Below are 18,183 nucleotides of genomic sequence, written 5' to 3'. Positions count from 1 at the left end.
GAATTTGTCTTCACTATGTGCCTCTCCTAAACACTCCAGGATAATTATAATTGAAGATTTAAAAGTGGGTGTAATCGTTAGAGAATTTGCTGTTACAGAATTTGCTGTTTAGCTTTTATTATTGGATGCTCAGAGTCCACCATGAGATTGGAGTAGCCCAGCAGCAAACTCCTGTTCCTGTAAACATCTTCCTCTCCAGTTTGGGAATGCAGGTGCTTAACTCTGGAGCAGGAAGGTGTCACGGCTCCTCACGAGCCTGAGCAGCACTCAAATGTCACTGTGAGATCAGAGTTGTGCTGGAGGGATGAACCTGCCCTGAGTCACTCGTGAAAAGGAGCAGCAGCACAGTTCCAGTGTGGTTTCCCTCAGCAGGAACAGAAGAGTTTGCTTTCGGCAGTTCTGATGTGACAGAGGAATAAATCTCAAAGAGATGGTTTTTACAAGTGCAGGTGAAGCTCTTCTGCCCAATTCAGAGATGACAGGACCTAAAACTTTGCCCTGAGGCACCCTCTGCCCTGCTGCTGGCACATCATGGGCACAGCACTTCCAGCACAGCTGGAGGCAGCGTCATTCCAGCGCTGCTCCGGGTCCTGTCTCTCCAGAGCTCGGGGCTCTCTCTGCAGCTGTGCAGACACATTTTCTGCCAGCTTTGTGGAGCCTGCCCCAGAAAACCCTCCTTTCTGGGGGAGGCAGTTTCATCCCAAACTAGCAAACCAGTTCTGACAGCGATGCAATTCTCTGGAGGTCACGGCTGCGGAGGGCGTTGCGTAAGATGAAAACACCGTGGATTGAGGCTGTGGAGGAAAAGAGGCTTCATAGAGCTCCAGTGCAAGCTGGAGACACAGTGTTTTCCTGTCTTCTGTGTTTTCCTCTTGCTTCTCTGTTGCGCCTTCCTAGGAAACATGAAGGATTTGTGCTCAGTTATAAATGTCACCAATGGGTGCGTTTCCCCACAGTTTCAGAGCTGCCAATGTGGCAGCACAGAATGGGTTGTAATTCTTCCTAATTTACTCCTAATTTCCCAGTCATCCCACAGAAGAGTTGTGTAGTGATACTGTGCCTCAGTATTGAGACACAGGGGTTTCACCCCAAACTTTCCCTGCTCACACAAGCACTGACCTGCTCCTGAACCCGGCTTTGTACTTCTCTTTCGGCAAACAAGGGCAAGCCTGCTGCTCTGCTTCAGCAAAAAATCTAAGCAAGTTTCCATTTGCACTGTAAACTTTAAAATCTTCTCACCTGAAATTGTTATAGACACTGAAATTTTGGGTGCTGAAAGGACAGGGGGAAACGCTGGCTTCCTTTCTGCTGTTGTTGCCTTTAATTTTCAAATTACCCCAATGAACTTCCTCTGTTGTAGAAAAAGCCTGTAATGTATGATGGTGATTTACATATTATATCAGTCCCTTGATGGATGATAGGAAAACCTTCCCCTTTCCTCGAGTGCTCTCCAGTAATCCCCAAAAGGTTTGAAAACACTACCATTGCTCCTTGGAGCTGTTGCATATTGATTGCTGAATCCAAAATGATCTGCACATCTTAATCTCACGTAGCTCCTGTCTTCTGAATCTGTGACACTGAGATCAGAATGGGGTGGGAGAAGCTGGATCAGACCTTTCAAAACTTGTACCTCAGAGATTTAATCAACAGTGATTGCCTGTTAATTTTTTAAGAATAATTATAAAATACCACCTGGCATTGGAGCTGACGTGTACGGTCTTGTTTCTGTTTGCGGTTTCTCCCCTCCCAGGTTCCCCCTATGACTTCATCTCTCTGGAATGGCTGCAGAAATGGCTGGATGAATCCACTCCTCCCAAACCTATCGATAACACAGCCTGCCTGTGCTCCCATGGCAAACTCCATCCTGATAAAATATCCCTGATGAAGAGGATATCGGAATACGTGGCCGACTTCTTCTACCGGCGATATGGAGGAGGGCCCCGGCTGAACGGTAACATCCTCTCCAAGTCACCTCCTGGAATGTGGTTTGGAGCCTTGGTCTGGTCCCAGCCCTGTTTTAAGCCATCCTTTATCATCATAACTTTATTTCAGTGCATGGCTTTAGGGCTGCCTTATTTCCAGTGGATTTTTTTAGTATCACTTAATTCTGTTACCATTTCCCAAACCCATTTAGGGTGATCACAGGGTCTGCTTTGGCCCCGGGCTCTGCTCAGGGAAGGGCTGTGCCTGGAGGAATTGCTGTGGAGGGATGGGGCACTTGGCTTAGGAAACATAATATTTGGAAGGTTTGAAGGCGATTCTAGAAAATAAAACTTCCACATGCACCACTCCAAACTCTTGACAATTATTTTCTGTGCCTGCAGCACCCACAGCTCCTGTGTGGGCTGGGTCTCATGGAATATTCAGGCCAAAAATATCCCTTCCTGTCTGTCACCTCATCCGAGGGAGCACTTACCTGTTAGCCTGCTCCTGGTGAAGCACCTACCAGACATTCTGCTTTTCAGGGTCAGCCCAGCCCCTCCAGGCGTTGGGCATCCCCTCGTAGAGCCCCGGGTTTCGTTCCTTTTAGGAAGTTGCTCAGTAACTCCCACTGAGACCAAATTAGCTCAGCTCCTACTGGGAGCTTGTAGGGAAGAAGCTGCTTGTGACGCAGGCAGCCTTTGTGGGGAAAAACAGGGCAAGGTTTATTAGTCAAGTGGAAGATTGCCTGAAGGGTTGTGGGTTGAGTATGGCTGGCAGGGAGGGAGGGATGGGTAAAAGGATGGATGGACACACTGCTTCCCTTCTCCTCTCGCTCCAGGGTGAAAATCTATAAAATACTTGCCCAGCTGGAGGATTTCCACTCCTTTGGTCCAGTGCAGCCTTTGCAGGAGGGTGATTTTTCTGGGCTGAACTGGCAAAGTGCCACAATAGAGGTGTTTTCCTGGCATTTCCTGCCTCCTGTGGCTGTGTGCTGGGCTGCCCTGGCTCCCTGAGACTACAGGCTGTGGAGACCAGGAGCTGTGAGAGCAGAGCTGTGAAGTGGTGGAACAGATCACACCTCATTTGAACTATTTTATGCTTCTTTAAGTTTCAAACATGGTCTGATGTGGCTGTAACCCCCGGGATTTCCTCATTTACACGTGCAATCACCCATCTTGAGGCAGCATAGTTGGTCCACACCTGTTTGAGGGCCTTCAAACCAGCAGGAAACTACCTGTGCAGTAAATTATGCAATAAATAGTGTAAAAAACTGTGTTTCTTTTCCCCCCACTCCAGTCAAAGCACTTTGCAAGGACTGTGTGGTGGAAAGGTGTCGAATCCTGCGGCTGAAGAACCAGCTGAACGAGGACTACAAAACCGTGACCAACCTGCTGAAGATGACAGTCAAGGGGTATGGAAGTCCCAAATGCTGTCAAAGATGCTTTTTAGAAGTGCTTGAACAGCTTTTTGCTAAAGATTTCCCTGTTTGGGCTCCGAAGAAGGGAGCTGTGATTTTGGGGTACCAGTGCTGTTGTCTCCCTGCAGGAATGACGGGTTTTGGGTTGGAAAAGCATCCTTGAGGAGCTGGCGGCAGCTGGCTCTGGAACAATTAAACGAGCAAGATGAAGATGCAGAGCACAGTAATGGAAAAATGAATGGAAATGCACAAAACAAAGGTATTTACTCCTGATTTCCTCCTGATTTCTGCTGCTGTAGAGACCCACCAGCTCTGCCTGATCCCTCCTAACAAAAGACACGTCAGAGGTTTCTGTAGCTGTTTTGTTCCCCTTGTACAAGTAGGGAGGAAAGGATAATAAATCAAATAATAAAGTCCTTAATTTAAGGAGCGTTTTCTTTGCTAAGCTTGAAAACTGCGGGGTGATCTTTGTGCTGGAGAGCGAGATGAGGCGATAAGTGGTTTTACAAAGCTGTGTGAAATTACCACCCCAGACACATGATCTTTTCATCCACTTTTCTCTGAATGAGAGAGCACAGGAAAGGAAGAAACGTGAAAATTACCTTGCAGAAGGGATGATGATGATGTTTGTTGTGAAGGTTGAGGGATAAAACAGCACAGCTGATGCAGCAGCACTGGGAAAACACAGCCCGGGAACAAAAATCATGAATTGCACTCCATTCTGTGCCCATATCGTGAGAATAGATGGAGGTTTTATTTGCTTTCTGCTCTTTAAATGTTTGAAAATTCTATTTTGTTGCACTTCTTTGAACTGGGTAAGAAGCTTGTTGGAATTAAAGTGGGAACGATGGTTCAGGGCATTGATCTTGGGCTGGAAGGCTGGAGGGCACCTCAGCCCCCTGAGAAGGGGAAGCACTCATGGAGAAAAGGGTATTTCTGGGTTACCACTCCACCTTCTTCGGGGTTTACTGATTCACAACAGGTTGCAGCTCCCAGTAGTGCATCTGAATTACTCACGAGCCAAGTCTCTCCTTAGGCAGCTTGTTAGAGGCTCTTGCTGACACGTCACTGTCTTGATGATGCTCCATTCAGTGGCCAACGCTTGATTTTAACTAATTTAGAGATTGATGTAAGGCTTGTCAACCCCCTGGCAGGCTCCCCCTCGGTTTGTGAGGCAGCATCTGGTTTAGATCAGGGCTTTTGCCAGGAATTGTGCTTCCTTTGCTCTTACCTAGGCTTGTGTTTAGGTTAAACTCGGGAGATGTCTGGGAGCAGGGAACCCCTGCGGTGTTGCAGCCCTAACAAATGCATCCTTTGTAATCTCACAAAGGCCTGGCTTGTGCTCCATGCACTTCAAAGCCCTCCTACGTGGCCTGGAGGCTGTAATCCCGCCTGCCCAGAGGCCAAGACATTGGAGAATAACAAATCTCCTTCCAAATTTTCCCGTGGGTGAAGGCTTTGCTGTAATTTGAAAGGCAACTGTGCTCCTTTCCCCTAAGATTGTTTTTTCCTTGGGAGAGGAACTCTGTGCAATCCTCTTTTTTTTTTTTTTTTTTTTTTTCTTAATTAGATGAATCAAGTGAAGAGAAGAGGGAGGAGGAAGAGGAGTTAAATTTTAATGAAGACATCGTTTGCCCACATGGTGAGTCTCTCCGGGGGATGGAGCTGAATATCTCCCTTGTTGCCCACTACTGCACACATTAACCTTGTAGCCTTCGCTCCAGCTGTGGCCAGCTTGAGGAGTCACTGCACAAATGTGTTCAATTCTCATTTTCCTGGTGTTTTTTGCTCTCAGAAGTTTTACTTGCAGGCAGACTCTGTGAGGACTTGGCCAGGCAGAGCTGTCAGATGCTGAGCTTCCCTTCCTGCATGGGCAGCACCAAAGCTCTGCAGCCATTTGGAAGCTCTAAAAGCAGTAAGAGAGAAAGAGGTGGTGTAAATCAGTCCAGGTGGGAGCTGAGAGTATCCATTTAGTTTCCTGGTTTACATTAAAACAGGAGCACTCACCCAGCACCTGGGCCAGGACCGCTCCCGATATCGATTTCCCAACCTGCTGTGCTTTGGTGTCTGTTTACGTAAGGTTTTGACCTCGAATCAGTTGTTTTGCAAGTGATGCCTCATTAGCTGCATCCTTGGCTACCCTGTTGTTTAAATCTCACTTTTTAAAGCTTGTGTTCCCAGCCATAAAACCCAGTTTTACTTAAGCTGCTGTTTGTAGGCATCGGTTTGTAGGGATGCTCCATCTTATCTCTAAAGAGAAAGAAAAACGACATAAATTATCCACACACCTCCTGTCATAAGGGCTAATCAAGAACCTGCCGTAAGGCTTGAGAAATCTCATTTCCAAGCAGTGTTTAAGCACTTTGTCACGATTTTAGCTGTTACTTAGAGCCTTGAATGCTGCATTTCGCATTGCCTCGAGGCTGCTGCTGTTCAATAAACGCATGGAGCGTGGGGATGGAACATTTATGGAGCCAGACATGACAAAAAATAGGCCAATAGGCCTTTGGAAAATGTATGGTGTTAAATTGCTGGTTGATCTGTGACTTGGGGTCATAGCAGAATAAGTAATACTAAATAAGAGGGCTGCTGGCAGGGCAGGTTTTGTTGTCTAGAGTTAACTTCTGATTACTCATGGAAAACAACCTTTCCACCTTGAAAAATTCACTCTGGAGTGGATCAGCAAATCTGTAGTCTTGTTCCTGCAGCCTTAATTTTGTGGTGGAGGAGGTTCCTGCCTGCATGGTAGGCTCTGGAAAAGCCAGTGCTGGATCTGGGAGGGCTGGCTGGCCTCCAGGAATGCCACCCGGGCATTCCCTTCACAGCTCCCTTTGCATCCTTGCTTGCAATTCCTCGCTCTCCAGTAGCTGCCTGAGCACAGTGAATAATTTTTTCCAGATACCAAGTTAAGCCTTCTTTGATGTCCATGCCCAAAACATGTCCCTGGATGGTGGGAGTGGGAAGCAGGGTCAGCAGTGGTTGGGATCATCTTCCAGATGGCAAAACACTTGTTCTCTGCACACTCAGAGCTGATTTTTCCACCTCTTTCACTCACCCTATTAATCTGTTTTCATTAATCATGTGGTGTCAAGGCACTTATTTGTACAAGCTCCTTTTTTTTCCCCATCCTCGCTGGCTCTGGGCAGCATCCTGGGCCTTGTTGGATGGAGCTCAAGAGGCCAAGTGCTGCAGCGAGGCCCGACCTTTGTTTATTAGAGGAAAAGCAGGAGGGGAGCATTGCTATTTTTTCCTCTTCAGGGCTGGCCAAATTCCAGTCTCAGCTGGAGCAAGTCTGTGGGCCTGAGGAGCTGCTTGTCATGTTAAAGAGCTGCCAGAGGGTGGGGAGGAAGGAGTTTCTCTGCCTCTCCTCTCTCTGCAGCTCTCCAGGCTATAGAAAAGCAGATAATAAGGGATTGTGCCCTTTGGACACCACAGTTGCTGTTTTCCTTCCCTGTTGCTGCTGCAATCCCACTGAGGCACGGATGTTCTCGAATCCAGTTCGCATCCCGGTGTCGCAACGGCTGCACCTCGTGTTTCTCCCTGTGCCTGCACAGGGACTTCCCAGCTGCTGTCTTGGAGGGAGACGTGGTTGTGTTTTCCCCTTGACCACCATCAGCCCTGCAAGTGGGCAGCTGCTCGGATCCCGCAGCCTTCTCCTGTTTTTCCGAGCCTTGTTTATCCGGCCAGCATGTGTCATCACTGTGCAAGTGGTGTCCCAGTGCTGAGTGTGCCTCCTGCTTCCATCCCTGAGACCACAGGCACAAATGGCTCCTGGAAAACCCTTGCTGGGGTCTTGGAGCTGCCTGAGCATCGGGGTAGATAATCCTGATACCAGGATAAATAATCCTGATGGATAAGTAAGTGTTCTGGGGGGTAGCTGGTAAATCTTGCTTGGTATCTTCACATCCAGTTATTCCCTAGAGCAGGTTTAGGATACAAAATCTGCCCTTTACACATCTTCAGGTGCTTGGATAGGGCACATGGAACTGTATTGAGATTCTACAGTGGGAATTTGAGGTTTTCAAGGATGTGGAAAGCACCTGGCTTCATGGGACACAGGGCTATCAGCAAATGGAGTCACCATGAGGATGTAGCTGTGGATAGCCAGAATCAGAAACCAGTAGCCCTGTGCCCTCTGGCTTTTCCCAACATCCTGACTTGTGTTTGATCAGCTCCTTAGGCCATGATCTTGGAAATCTAAAGGGTATTTTTATGAATGAAATTACGATTATTATTATTATTATTATTATTACTATTATTCTCTGTCTAAAGGAAGCACAGAGGAGTTGAAGGTGACTTTGCTGGTTTTTGCTGACGTGGTGTTGGCTGATGAATGTGTGGATTTCTTCTCCACATTTATTCCTTGTAATCTCTTCAATCAAGGGCTGCAAAACATCCCTGAGCATGTTGTGATCAAAGCCTTTCCCTTGATTCTGTCCCTGCAGGTGACCTGTGCATCTCCGAAAACGAGCGGAGGGTGGTTTCCAAGGAAGCCTGGGAGAAACTCAAGCAATATTTTCCAAAAGCCCCTGAATTCCCAAATAACAAAGAGTGCTGTTCCCAGTGCAAGGTATTTGCCAAATACTCCCCTTTTGTTGACTGTAAATACTGGTTGTGTTTCTGGTTTTCCTTCTTAACACGACCCTATGCCGTGGAGGAGAATAAAGTCACCTTTAGTAGCAGCTGGGAACGGGGGCTGGGCTGTAATTAACTGTCTCCTGCAGATTTTGGAGCGTGAAGGGGAGGAAAATGAAGCTCTGCATAAGATGATGGCCAGCGAGCAGAAGACGTCTCTCCAGAACCTGTTCCATGATAAATGCAGACCTTGCCTGGGCAGCTGGCCTCAGGTAGGGAAGGAGGGGGGGTCAGGGAATGCAGCCAGCCTCGGGAGAGGTTTTTACTGGCTTTAATCCCTCTCCTGCCCAGAGAAGCTGTGGCTGTCCCTGGATCCCTGGCAGTGTCCAAGGCCAGGCTGGACAGGCCTTGGGGCGCCTGGGATGGTGGAAGGTGTCCCTGCCCATGGCAGGAAGGAGATCCCAAGCCAAACCACTCCATAACCGTTGGCTCAGTCCGTGCCAGCGGAGCTCTCACGTGTGTTGTGCAGAGGTGTGACTTCCCTGGATTAGCTGTGCTGGCACAAAGCCCTGAAGAGCCACGGGAATGGCTGACGTGCCAAGGGAGCTGTGGCTGGCCCAGAGTCAGGGAGATAACAGTGACAATGTTGCTGTCGTGGTTGTATCCGTCCCTGGAAGGACGGAAACGGCGCAGCCACTTCCCACCGCTCCCCATCAGCCTTCCCGTGCAGGAGGATGCTGGAACACCCCTGGGTTTTGCCCCACCACCACCTTTTGCTGCTGGTTGGGCAAAATTCAGGTGTGCTCCAGCATCGTCCTGTGTCCCAAAAGCTCAGGGAGCTTCCCAAAATACTGAAGCACTCCAGAGAGCAGTGATGGCTGTGCAAACCCTCTCCAAGCAGCTTCTCCAGGAATTCCTGGGGATTTGAGGTGCCCAGAACGAGCTGTTGGCTCCAGTCCTTGGTTTCTGGGAGTCTCGTGGTGCCGATTAATGATTGACTCTGCAATCCTGCCAAGGTGATTTGGCAGGTGTCTGCCTCCATCCCTCGCTGCTCCAGCTGGGAATAAACACTGAGGCAACACAGATCCGTGGCTCAGAACCAAGGAGACCCAAAAGGGTTTAAAAGGAGTTTTCCTTTTGTGCTGAGCTGGAGAGCTCCAGGTCCTGCCAGTGGTGGTTAAGGTTGTATCTGATTGGATTTGCTTTTGGAGCTGGAGGATGGAAAGCTGGAACTCATCACTGTGGGTCAGAAATAGGAGGGTCTCCACCAGCAGGGCTACATCCTTCTTCCCTTTTTATCCTTCTTTCCCTTTTAATTTCCCAAGGGTGCCTCATAGAAAAGAGCTGAGCATCTTCCCCTCAAGCTTTCTGAGTTCTCCTGATCCAAAGCAGCTGAGGTTTGTGGAGAAAACAAGCAGAGTAAAAAGCAAGCAGAAATCAAGAGATGAAGGGAAATTAAAAAGTTTATATATATGTATGTGTGTGTATATATATATTCCTCAGGTGTGCTGAGTTTTCCTGAAGAAAGATGGATTAAGCCCTTAAATCTGTCTTAGGGAAAGGGGTGAGGATATAGGAGAGCGTGGAAGTAAATTTGTCACCCAGCTCTTGGGTCTGGGTGGTTTCTTGTCCAGGACAATTTAAAGGAAGATTGGGACAAAAAACCACAAATTGTCCCAAAAACACTGCCTCATTCAGTGCTCAGCTGTGGTTTTGTATCCCTGCTGCTGCCAAAAGGAAAAACTTGTGGATTTTGATGTTGGAAGTAATTGAGGGATGTTGGGGTGGTCTCACCCCGCACCTGTTGGGAGTGCAGCTTCAGACCCCGAGTACCCAGCAGGAGAAGCAGCACTGGGGAGTCCTGGCTGCCCCAGGGAAATGCCCTTTCCCGCTGGGAATTAAAGGCAATTGGATCAAAAGCTCAAGTAACTTCATAATAAACACAAGATTAGCAATGGCAGTGCTTAGTACCTGATCCCAAATTATTTTCCTTGGCTTTCACAGCCCACTTGGACGGAGTTGTCATGGTAAAGCAGCACCAAGGTCTTGGAGGGAGCGAGCGCTGCCGAAAAACCGAACAGTCATTGTTGGATTCATTAAAAAGATCCTTTTTCCTCCTCTTTTCCCCCAGGAGACGGATGAGCTGTATATTGTTTCGCAGTTCTTTGTAGAAGAATGGAGGAAATTTGTCAGGTAACTTGGCTGGAGGGTTTTGGTGCTTTTTACCCCTTATTTTGGAGGCTGTAGATAATATTTTGTAAATAATATTTTGCTTCCGACTCCCAGCACAGTGAGCTCATGGAAGCAGTGGAGCTGATTTTTGCAGGACTTGTATCAATTTTAAGACACTGAATTTCCTTGTTTGCTGTGTGTTAACCAGATGGTCGGATTAGCTGGTAACCTGATTAGTTTTTTCATCTGTCTGGAGCTGTATCCCAAAGGTCACCGCTCGGGCTGGAGATGGAAATCTGCTGGACAGAGTCACTCTGCACTGCAGAGGAACGCAGATCTGATTTCCTCATCACGAGCAGTTACTATTCCTTGTTGGAATGCCTTGTGTAAATACTCACCTGTGATTTCTTCCTGAAGAACTGTGGGGGTTTTGGTGGGATAACCTGGTCCAGCTCTCCCAACTTCTGCCCTTCTGCAGGAGGCCGACACGCTGCAGCCCCGTGTCCTCCATAGCAAACAGCGTCCTGCTCTGTCCCCACGGGGGGCTCATGTTCACCTTTGCTTCCATGACCAAAGAAGACTCCAAACAGTGAGTTTCTTCCCTTCACACACTTTCCTTTTGCCAGGAGCTTTGGGAGAACATTCCCAAAGGAATGCTCTTGCTGCTGAGCTGCAGCAAGATGAGGAGTGAATCCTTTCCCTCAAAATTAACACCAAGGCTTTCTCAGAGCCACCTCAGCCTTCCTGCAAGGCAAGACCTTATCTGTCCAAGGATGCTGGATCAGGAAAAAAGAGCTTCCTTCAGCTTGATTTGTTCCTGACAATAACCACCCTGGGTTTGGCCGGGATGCAGAAACATCCTGCTCCCTTACAATTTGCTTTTCGTGAGCCTTCCCCCCCGGAGCATTGGCTGCAGGGCTGGACTTCATGCTCCACAGCCTTGCTTCTGCAGTGATGCAGCACTAAAAGTAGGAAATCTTCCTCTCCTTTCCTCCTCCATCCCTCCCTCTGGCATGGCGGGAGCACAGCAGCGTTGCTAATCGCAGGCTGCTGTTATCTGGGTGTACAGGCCCTCCCATGGAGCTGGGTTTTAGATGGATTTTGCAGTTTTTCTTTCATTGACAGACCCACAAGCCAAAGAGGGAGGGTTTGTTGGGAGCTTAGGGCTTGGCTTTTCCATGTCATAAAGCACCTGCCTGTTCCTTTGCACAGTATAGCTCTGATATGGCCCAGCGAGTGGGAGAGGATCCAAAAACTCTTCGTTGTGGATCACGTCATCAAAATCACCCGGACACAGGCAGCCGGGGCCGACCCCGAGAGCGCCCACTACTCCTCTGAGCCCCGTGAGTGACTCTGCTCCTGGGGATAAAAACTTCAGTCGAAGGGGATCGGTGGGAAACACAGAGCTTGGCAGATCCCTCCCTGCAATGCTGTGTCCAACTCTGGAGTCTCCAGCACAGGAAGGACATGGAGCTGCTGGAGCAAGTCCACAGGAGGTCACAGAGATGCTCCATGGGCTGGAGCCCCTCTGGAGCCAGGCTGGGAGAGCTGGGGGTGCTCACCTGGAGAAGAGAAGGCTCCAGGGAGACCTCAGAGCCCCTTCAGGGGCCTGAAGGGGCTCCAGGAGAGTTGGAAAGGGACATGGGACAAGGGGTGGAGGGACAGGACGAGGGGGAATGGCTTCCCACTGCCAGAGGTCAGGGATGGATGGGGTATTGGGGAGAAATTCTTGGCAGGGAGGATGGTGAGGCCCTGGCGCAGGGTGCCCAGAGAAGCTGTGGCTGTCCCATCCCTAAAAGTGTCCAAGGCTTGGAGCAACCTGGGACAGTGGAATGTGTCCCTGCCCATGGCAGGGAGTGGGATGAGATCCTGAAGGTCTTTTCCAACCCAAATAACTCTGGGATTTGATGTGATTCACTCTGGGTTAGCAGTGAGAGGCCCTGTACTGGGGCCCTCTGAGGAGCTGGAGCAATGAAATGTTTTCTCCCGTGGTGTTTCCCCAGAACTGTGCCCCGAGTGCCGGGAAGGGCTCCTGTGCCAGCAGCAGCGGGACCTGCGCGAATACACCCAGGCCACCATCTACATCCACAAAGTGGTGGATAACAAAAAGGTAGGGACTACCCTCTGTCCCTGCTCAGCCTGGCTCCAGGAGCCCCAGGAATGCCCCAAGGGGGCTGTCACAGCTCCCATGTCCCCAGGATGGGTGGGGATCCTGCTGGTCCGTGGTGGTGGTGAGGGCAGAAATCCCCTGGCTCTGCAGCTTTGGCAAAACCAGCAAACTGGGACATGCTGGCTCTGAAAATTCCATCTCCTTGAGGCTTCCTTTTGCCAAACCAAATCCTTTGTGTTTTCAGGGATGCTCCCAGCTGTTTTCTCTGTCTTAGCTGTGTTCCCAGGCTCTACCTGCTCTCCTCCCCCTCCAGTATTTGTCATTTCCTTTCTTCTTGCTCAAGTGACATTTTTATTGCTGGATAAAAATGAGCTCTTCCCCTCAGCACTGGTGAGACAGTGAACTTGGAGATGGTTTTCAGGATACCCTGAAGCTGTGAATTTTGTTTTTACTGATCTTAAGTGTCAGGATCAGCTCTAGAACTGGTTTTCCAAGTACCCAAAAGCTGCTTCTGGTAAACCTCCCCGCTTAGGGCTCTTAAGGAGGGATCCAAGGGTGGGCGAGCTCAGATGAAGACGATCCCTGCACTTTTGCAGTGTGGGGTGGGTTTTTTTGGTCTTTCCTTGATTTCCACCTCCCTGCCAGTCCCAGGGAGGCGCTGGAGCCCGGGGAACTGAGGGGAGCTGGAGGCTGGATGGGTTCCTGCCTTGGTTGTGAGATGTGGATCACGCAGCACCGTCTGGAGCCATCAGCCACAGGCTTTCAGCCTGAATCCCCAGCCTGAATCCCTCTTGGCTCTGGTGCAGGAGAGGGTTGGGTGTTGTGTTTTTCTGGCACTGGACAGGACTGTGCTCACACGTGGGGCTGGCAAAAATACAGGGAGCTATTCTTTGTGGAGCAGCTGGAGCTGGAGAGAGGGGGTGAGAACGTGCCCACGAGATCCCCCAGTAGCAGGGCAGGCTGGGCAGGATGGGAAGCAGCAGGAATGCTGGCCAGGATCACTGTCGGCAGCACTGGGAGCCACTGTGCCCTTCGTGCTGGGCTTTGCAAAATCAGGGAGTGTTTCCAGCCCCTCACCCTTTTCCTGTCTCCTCTGCACCACCTGGCTCCTCCTTGGGGGGGTGATGCTGCAGAGGGAATCCTCATCCGGATAAAATCATTGTAGGGTGGCACTGCTGGAGTTCAGAGGGCTCTGGGGAATGTTTGGGAGCTGGAATTGCGTCATTCATTGTAAATACACGATGGAGAGGAGAGCTCTTGGCATCCAGAGCTCCTGGGCTCCTGCAAAGCCCAGCTCCAGCCACAGCAGAGCTGGGAATTTGCATCCAGGCAAATCTATGCCTGGAGTGCCTTTCACCGACCTGAACAACCTTTTTATTTTTGTATTTGTGTAAATTATTTAGATTTAATTTAGTTACAGCCTCCAGCCCCATAAGTGATGGTGCTGAGTGTCCCTGCCAGGCTGCTGCAGGGACACAGCAATGTCTTAACTCACGGAGCATACTTTCTCGATGTTGAGGCTTTTGCAACACCCTTAGATGAAGCAGCTGAAGGGAAAGGAATCAGTCCAGGGCTCAGGAGACTTTGCCTGGAGAGGAGGGCAGGAAGCACCTGCAGCTCCACAGAGGGGGATTCCTGAGCTGAATCCCACGAGGTTCCACCGAGGTGGGGAGGGTGGAGGAGCCTTTGCAGAGCTCACAGAGCAGCTCCTGGGGCTGTTCCTGGGCTCCCTGGATGGAGGTGGCACCTGGAGGTCTCTGGGAGCCGTTTGCCATGGTGGGACAGGCCGGGTGAATGCTGTTGGTTATGGAGAATAATTTTTATGACTCCAGGTAATGAAGGACGCGGCTCCGGAGCTGAACGTGAGCAGCTCGGAAGCTGAAGAGGAAAGGGAGGAAAACAAGCCAGAGGGGGAGCAAGACCCCGATTTTAACCAGGTAGAGATGAAAAATCCCATCAGATTCCTTGATTTTTGTATTATCCTCCTGAGTCAGCATGATGGGATCACCACCCTCCTCCTGTGCATCTCACTGGCAGCAGAAGAGTGTCTTAAATTGTCATTTGAATGGTCAAACCACACAGTGCTGGGTTTTGGAGAGATTAGATATGGACAGGGATTCATGTGCGTGTGGGAATCTGCCCCACACTGGCGTTAGGGCTAGGAGCTGAGGTCTGAAGGCAAATCCTTTGGTTGCCTCCACACTTGCATGCTTCAATTGGCTTTCCAAAGGGTTTTCAATGGTTTCCTGCCTTCCCTTGCACGACCAACTCGCCCAAAACCCTTTCTGAGATCTGGGAAAGTTGTGTTTATCCCTAAACAACTCGATCTCCTCACTTTCTGCCTCGTCTCCAGGCCAACGGTGGCGCGAAACGCCAGAAGCTCTCCCACCAGAGCTACATCACTTACCAAAAACAGGGAATCAGGAGGAGCACACGGCACCGGAAGGTCCGGGGGGAGAAAGCGCTGCTTGTGTCGGCCAACCAGACCCTGAAAGAGCTGAAAATCCAGGTGAGGCCAGCTCTGCTTCCAGGAATAAGGAAGAAAACATAAAATGAAGAGTGTGGGGGTGCAGGGGGAGGGGAGGGTCTGACCCCCCAGGAGGTGGGGAGGGGTGCCAGGGGGTGCTGGGGTGGGAATGCCGCGATCCCGGGATGAGGTGTCTTGTGTGCCCCCAGATCATGCACGCCTTCTCCGTGGCCCCCTTCGACCAGAACCTGTCCCTGGATGGGAAGATCCTGAGCGATGACACGGCCACGCTGGGCAGCCTCGGGGTCATCCCCGAGTCCGTCATCCTGCTCAAGGTAACGGCGGGGTGGGACTCGGGAGCGCCGTGGGATCAGTGAGAGCCACGAGGAGGGTGTGGTGGTGTGTGTGGAAATGGGGACAAATGGAGCGAGCTCCTCGTGCAGCTGCTTATTAAAAAAAATCTGTAATTTTTTTGATTTAGGGAAGGAAAATCCTTAAATTTTTTTGTCTTTGGGGAGGAAAATCTTCATTGTTTGCTTGTTTTGGAGGAGGAAAATCCTTAATTTTTTGTTTGTTTGCTTGTTTGGAGGAGGAAAATACTTCTTGGGGTTTTGTTTTGGAGGAAAAAATTCTTAATGACTTTGTGTTGGGGACATAAGTTCTCATTGTTTTTTGTTTTGGAGGAGGAAAATCCTTGATTTTGTTTCAGAGAGGGAATATCCTTAGGTGCTCGGTGGTTTCTTTGTTTTGGGGTTTTTTTGGAGGAGGAAGATCCTTAATTTTTTGTTTGGAAGGGACTATCCTTTTGTTTTTTGTTTTGTTTTGGAGGGGGAAAAGCCTTAATTTTTTTTTTTGTGTTAGGGGAGGAAAATCCTCATTGGTTTTGTTTTGGAGGAGGAATATCCTTGATTTTATTTATTTTGGAGGAGGTAAATCCCTTTTATCTTCACTGTGGAGGAGAAAACCCCCTGGTTTTTTATTTCCAAGAGCCCTTTGTAGCTCATTTGGCTGCTGAGCTCTGTGGGTACCAAAACACGGCTAAATCAGGGAGTGAGTCCTGCCATCGAGTTCCCGCTCCCAAGAGCCCCGTTCCCTGCTCCTGGCCTGAGCAGGATCCCGTGGATCCGTGTGCTCGTTAATTCCCTGCTCCCCTGTCTTCCCCAGGCCGACGAGCCCATCGCGGACTACGCGGCCATGGACGACGTTATGCAAGGTGAGAGGCGGGGACGGGCTGGGCTGGGGCTGCCGGCCGAGGATTTGGGTTGGGAAGGTGGAAAATGGGGATTGTGATGCTCCTGTGTCACCGGCTGCGGGACGCTCAGAGCGACTTCTAACGCCTCCCTTCCCTCTCCATCCCAGTTTGTATGCCTGAAGAAGGATTCAAAGGTGAGTCCAGGTGTTTTCCCCCCTTTGCACCCCTCACATGGATCCCACCCCATCCCGTCTCCCTCCTCATCTCCTGGTGGTGTCTCTCCTTCCCAGGGACTGGTTTACTTGGCCACTGATGGTTTTCCAAGAGGAGCGACCAGAAGGGAAGAGGATTTGTCACATGGTAGGGCATTAAAAGAGTAAAAGCAGGTGGATGCAGTACTTTTTGACTCTTCCAGAAGGCAAAAATCCATCGTGAGACGTTTGCTCCCCAAAAAACAAAACAAATGCCTTATGTCAAAGCAGATTGCACTGAAGGACATCCGGCTTCAGGACAACGTTCCCGGGTTTATTTAATAAGGAACAGGAAGGTTGGGAAGTTGAGCAGCAGTTGGAGTGTTTGGGACGAGGGGTGGCCTCGTGTGTCCCCTGGTCCAGCTGCAGAGGGTCGAGATCCAGTAGATCCAGCCCATCCTGATCATTCTCCAGGAACTCTTTAGGATAATCCCGTCTCTGATCCACTCTTACGCTTTCAGTCCAGCGTGGAAGTACAGGGATTGTGACTTGGTGAGGAATGTCTAGTGCTTTCAGACAACAAAACTTCATTTATTTAACCCAAAATGGAAGCTGGGATCTGCCTCCCAGACCCTTCCAGGGGCTGGGAGACGCCCCCTCTCCGCACCCCTCTGCCGTCACTTCCACACCTTGGACGATCCAATAACCACCTGAGCTCTGGGAACTGTGGGTTTTTTTAGAAGTTTGGGGTATTTTAATGACTCTGGAGAACATTTTCCCCCAGTCTGACGCTGCTGGGAGTGTTCCTGGCTCAGGGCAGCCGGAGCCGGTGAGGGGGTGCGGGTGGGTGCCATTTTCCCATGGGAAGATTTTCTTACCCCTCTCTCCTCATTTTTCAGCAATGCACTAATTTTTTAGGTTTTTTTTTCCTGACATCTCCCAGCAAAGTTTTCTCTCCATTAATATTTAGCAGGAAATAGTATCCCACTTCCAAACTGATCCACACTGGGCGCTCCAAGGGATCTCTATTAAAGGAGATCCTCTTCCTTTCCAGCCTTTTCCTTTGTTTCCATGGAAAAGTTCAATGCAGAGATCACATCAGTTTTATTTTTTCAAGGTTTGCAGGAATTTTGGGGTGCAAGAAGAGGGTGGGGGCCACAAATTCCATCCCCAAAACCCCACCAGTTTTGATTTCCAGTGTTTTATTTCCATGGTTTTATGCGAAGAATTCCAGCTGCTCTTTGCCCAGCCCCCTCCTCCCTTGTCCCTGCTGGGTTTGGGGGTGAAGCAGCAGCATTTGAGGGGCTCTGAAGTTCCTAAGAAGGGATTTTTTGGGGCAGTTTGAACCCGTGGATTCTTTCCCAAGGTACAGACATGATTAATTCCATGTGCCGAAGCCACAGGAGGTTTTTCTTCCCAGCCTGAAGCACTCGCTTGTGTACATATTCCTTGGAAATTCCATCTTTTCAAGTTGCTGTTAATTTTTTTTAATGTTATATATAAAAAAGTCTCTTCCTTGAGCTTATACTGTTGTGGGAAGGGATCCCGTGGGGCCGTGAGGGTGTTCCAGGGCTGCGGCAGTTCCGGCAGTGCCAGATCCTATGGAGGACGCAGGTGCAAGGTGTGAGCCAAGGCCCCGTTCCTGTTTTGTCTGTTATTTGCAAATATTATCGGATTAAAGTTGTCATTGGAGCTGTGGCAGCCTTGTTACAGTGCAGACACGTGGCCAAGGGTGTTGGAGCAAGGTGGAGATGATTATCCCATAAATCCCACTTGGAGCTGTCCCAAAAAGGCATGTGGGCACTGGGGGGTGGGATGGGAGCAAGAGGGACCCTGCTGGAGCAGGAATCCCCCCCCTCCTCTGCACGGGGAAGAGGTTTTTTGGAGCTTGGGCACTGCGTTTGGTGGCCCTGGCCCTGTCACATCCACCCCTGTGCCCACCCTGGTGTGTCCCTGGGGGCTCCCTGCCCCTCCTTCTCAGCCCCCGAGCCGGGGTCTCCCCCTGGGCCCTTGGGGGAGGGAAATGGGTGCTGGAGGTGGGGGAGGAGAGTGGCCTTGGGGTGCTGGGTGACCCCCGGGTGCTAGGGAGGGATGGGGGGAGAAGGAGCCTGGGGATGGGCACTAGGGATGGGAGGG

At 50.1% G+C, this 18,183-nt stretch overlaps 1 protein-coding gene across 4 annotated transcripts in view; it reads left to right on the top strand.

The window, feature by feature from the left end:
• The window catches only part of USP48 (ubiquitin specific peptidase 48), a 30,202-nt gene extending 12,457 nt beyond the window's left edge, over positions 1–17,745 (top strand). Inside the window, exons 12-27 of one of the 4 annotated variants that reach the window (XM_082295650.1) lie at positions 1,751–1,951; positions 3,220–3,334; positions 3,469–3,599; positions 4,911–4,982; positions 7,786–7,910; positions 8,065–8,187; positions 10,047–10,108; positions 10,566–10,676; positions 11,300–11,430; positions 12,091–12,197; positions 14,030–14,134; positions 14,551–14,706; positions 14,874–14,999; positions 15,829–15,877; positions 16,024–16,050; positions 16,147–17,745. In XM_082295650.1, coding sequence (XP_082151776.1) covers positions 1,751–1,951; positions 3,220–3,334; positions 3,469–3,599; positions 4,911–4,982; positions 7,786–7,910; positions 8,065–8,187; positions 10,047–10,108; positions 10,566–10,676; positions 11,300–11,430; positions 12,091–12,197; positions 14,030–14,134; positions 14,551–14,706; positions 14,874–14,999; positions 15,829–15,877; positions 16,024–16,050; positions 16,147–16,169 — 1,664 coding nt within the window. In that variant the 3' untranslated portion in view covers positions 16,170–17,745. Of the gene's footprint in view, positions 1–1,750; positions 1,952–3,219; positions 3,335–3,468; positions 3,600–4,910; positions 4,983–7,785; positions 7,911–8,064; positions 8,188–10,046; positions 10,109–10,565; positions 10,677–11,299; positions 11,431–12,090; positions 12,198–14,029; positions 14,135–14,550; positions 14,707–14,873; positions 15,000–15,828; positions 15,878–16,023; positions 16,051–16,146 lie in introns of those variants that run through there. The other 3 variants (XM_082295651.1, XR_014227027.1, XR_014227028.1) reach the window with 3 other exon arrangements.
• Positions 17,746–18,183: the final 438 nt, after the last annotated feature.

The sequence above is a fragment of the Coloeus monedula genome (genome assembly GCF_965178545.1).
Source record: "Coloeus monedula genome assembly, chromosome: 22".
Lineage (NCBI taxonomy): Eukaryota > Metazoa > Chordata > Aves > Passeriformes > Corvidae > Coloeus > Coloeus monedula.
The sequence above is the reverse complement of the archived record's forward strand: the minus strand, read 5'-3'. Positions and strand labels throughout refer to the sequence as shown.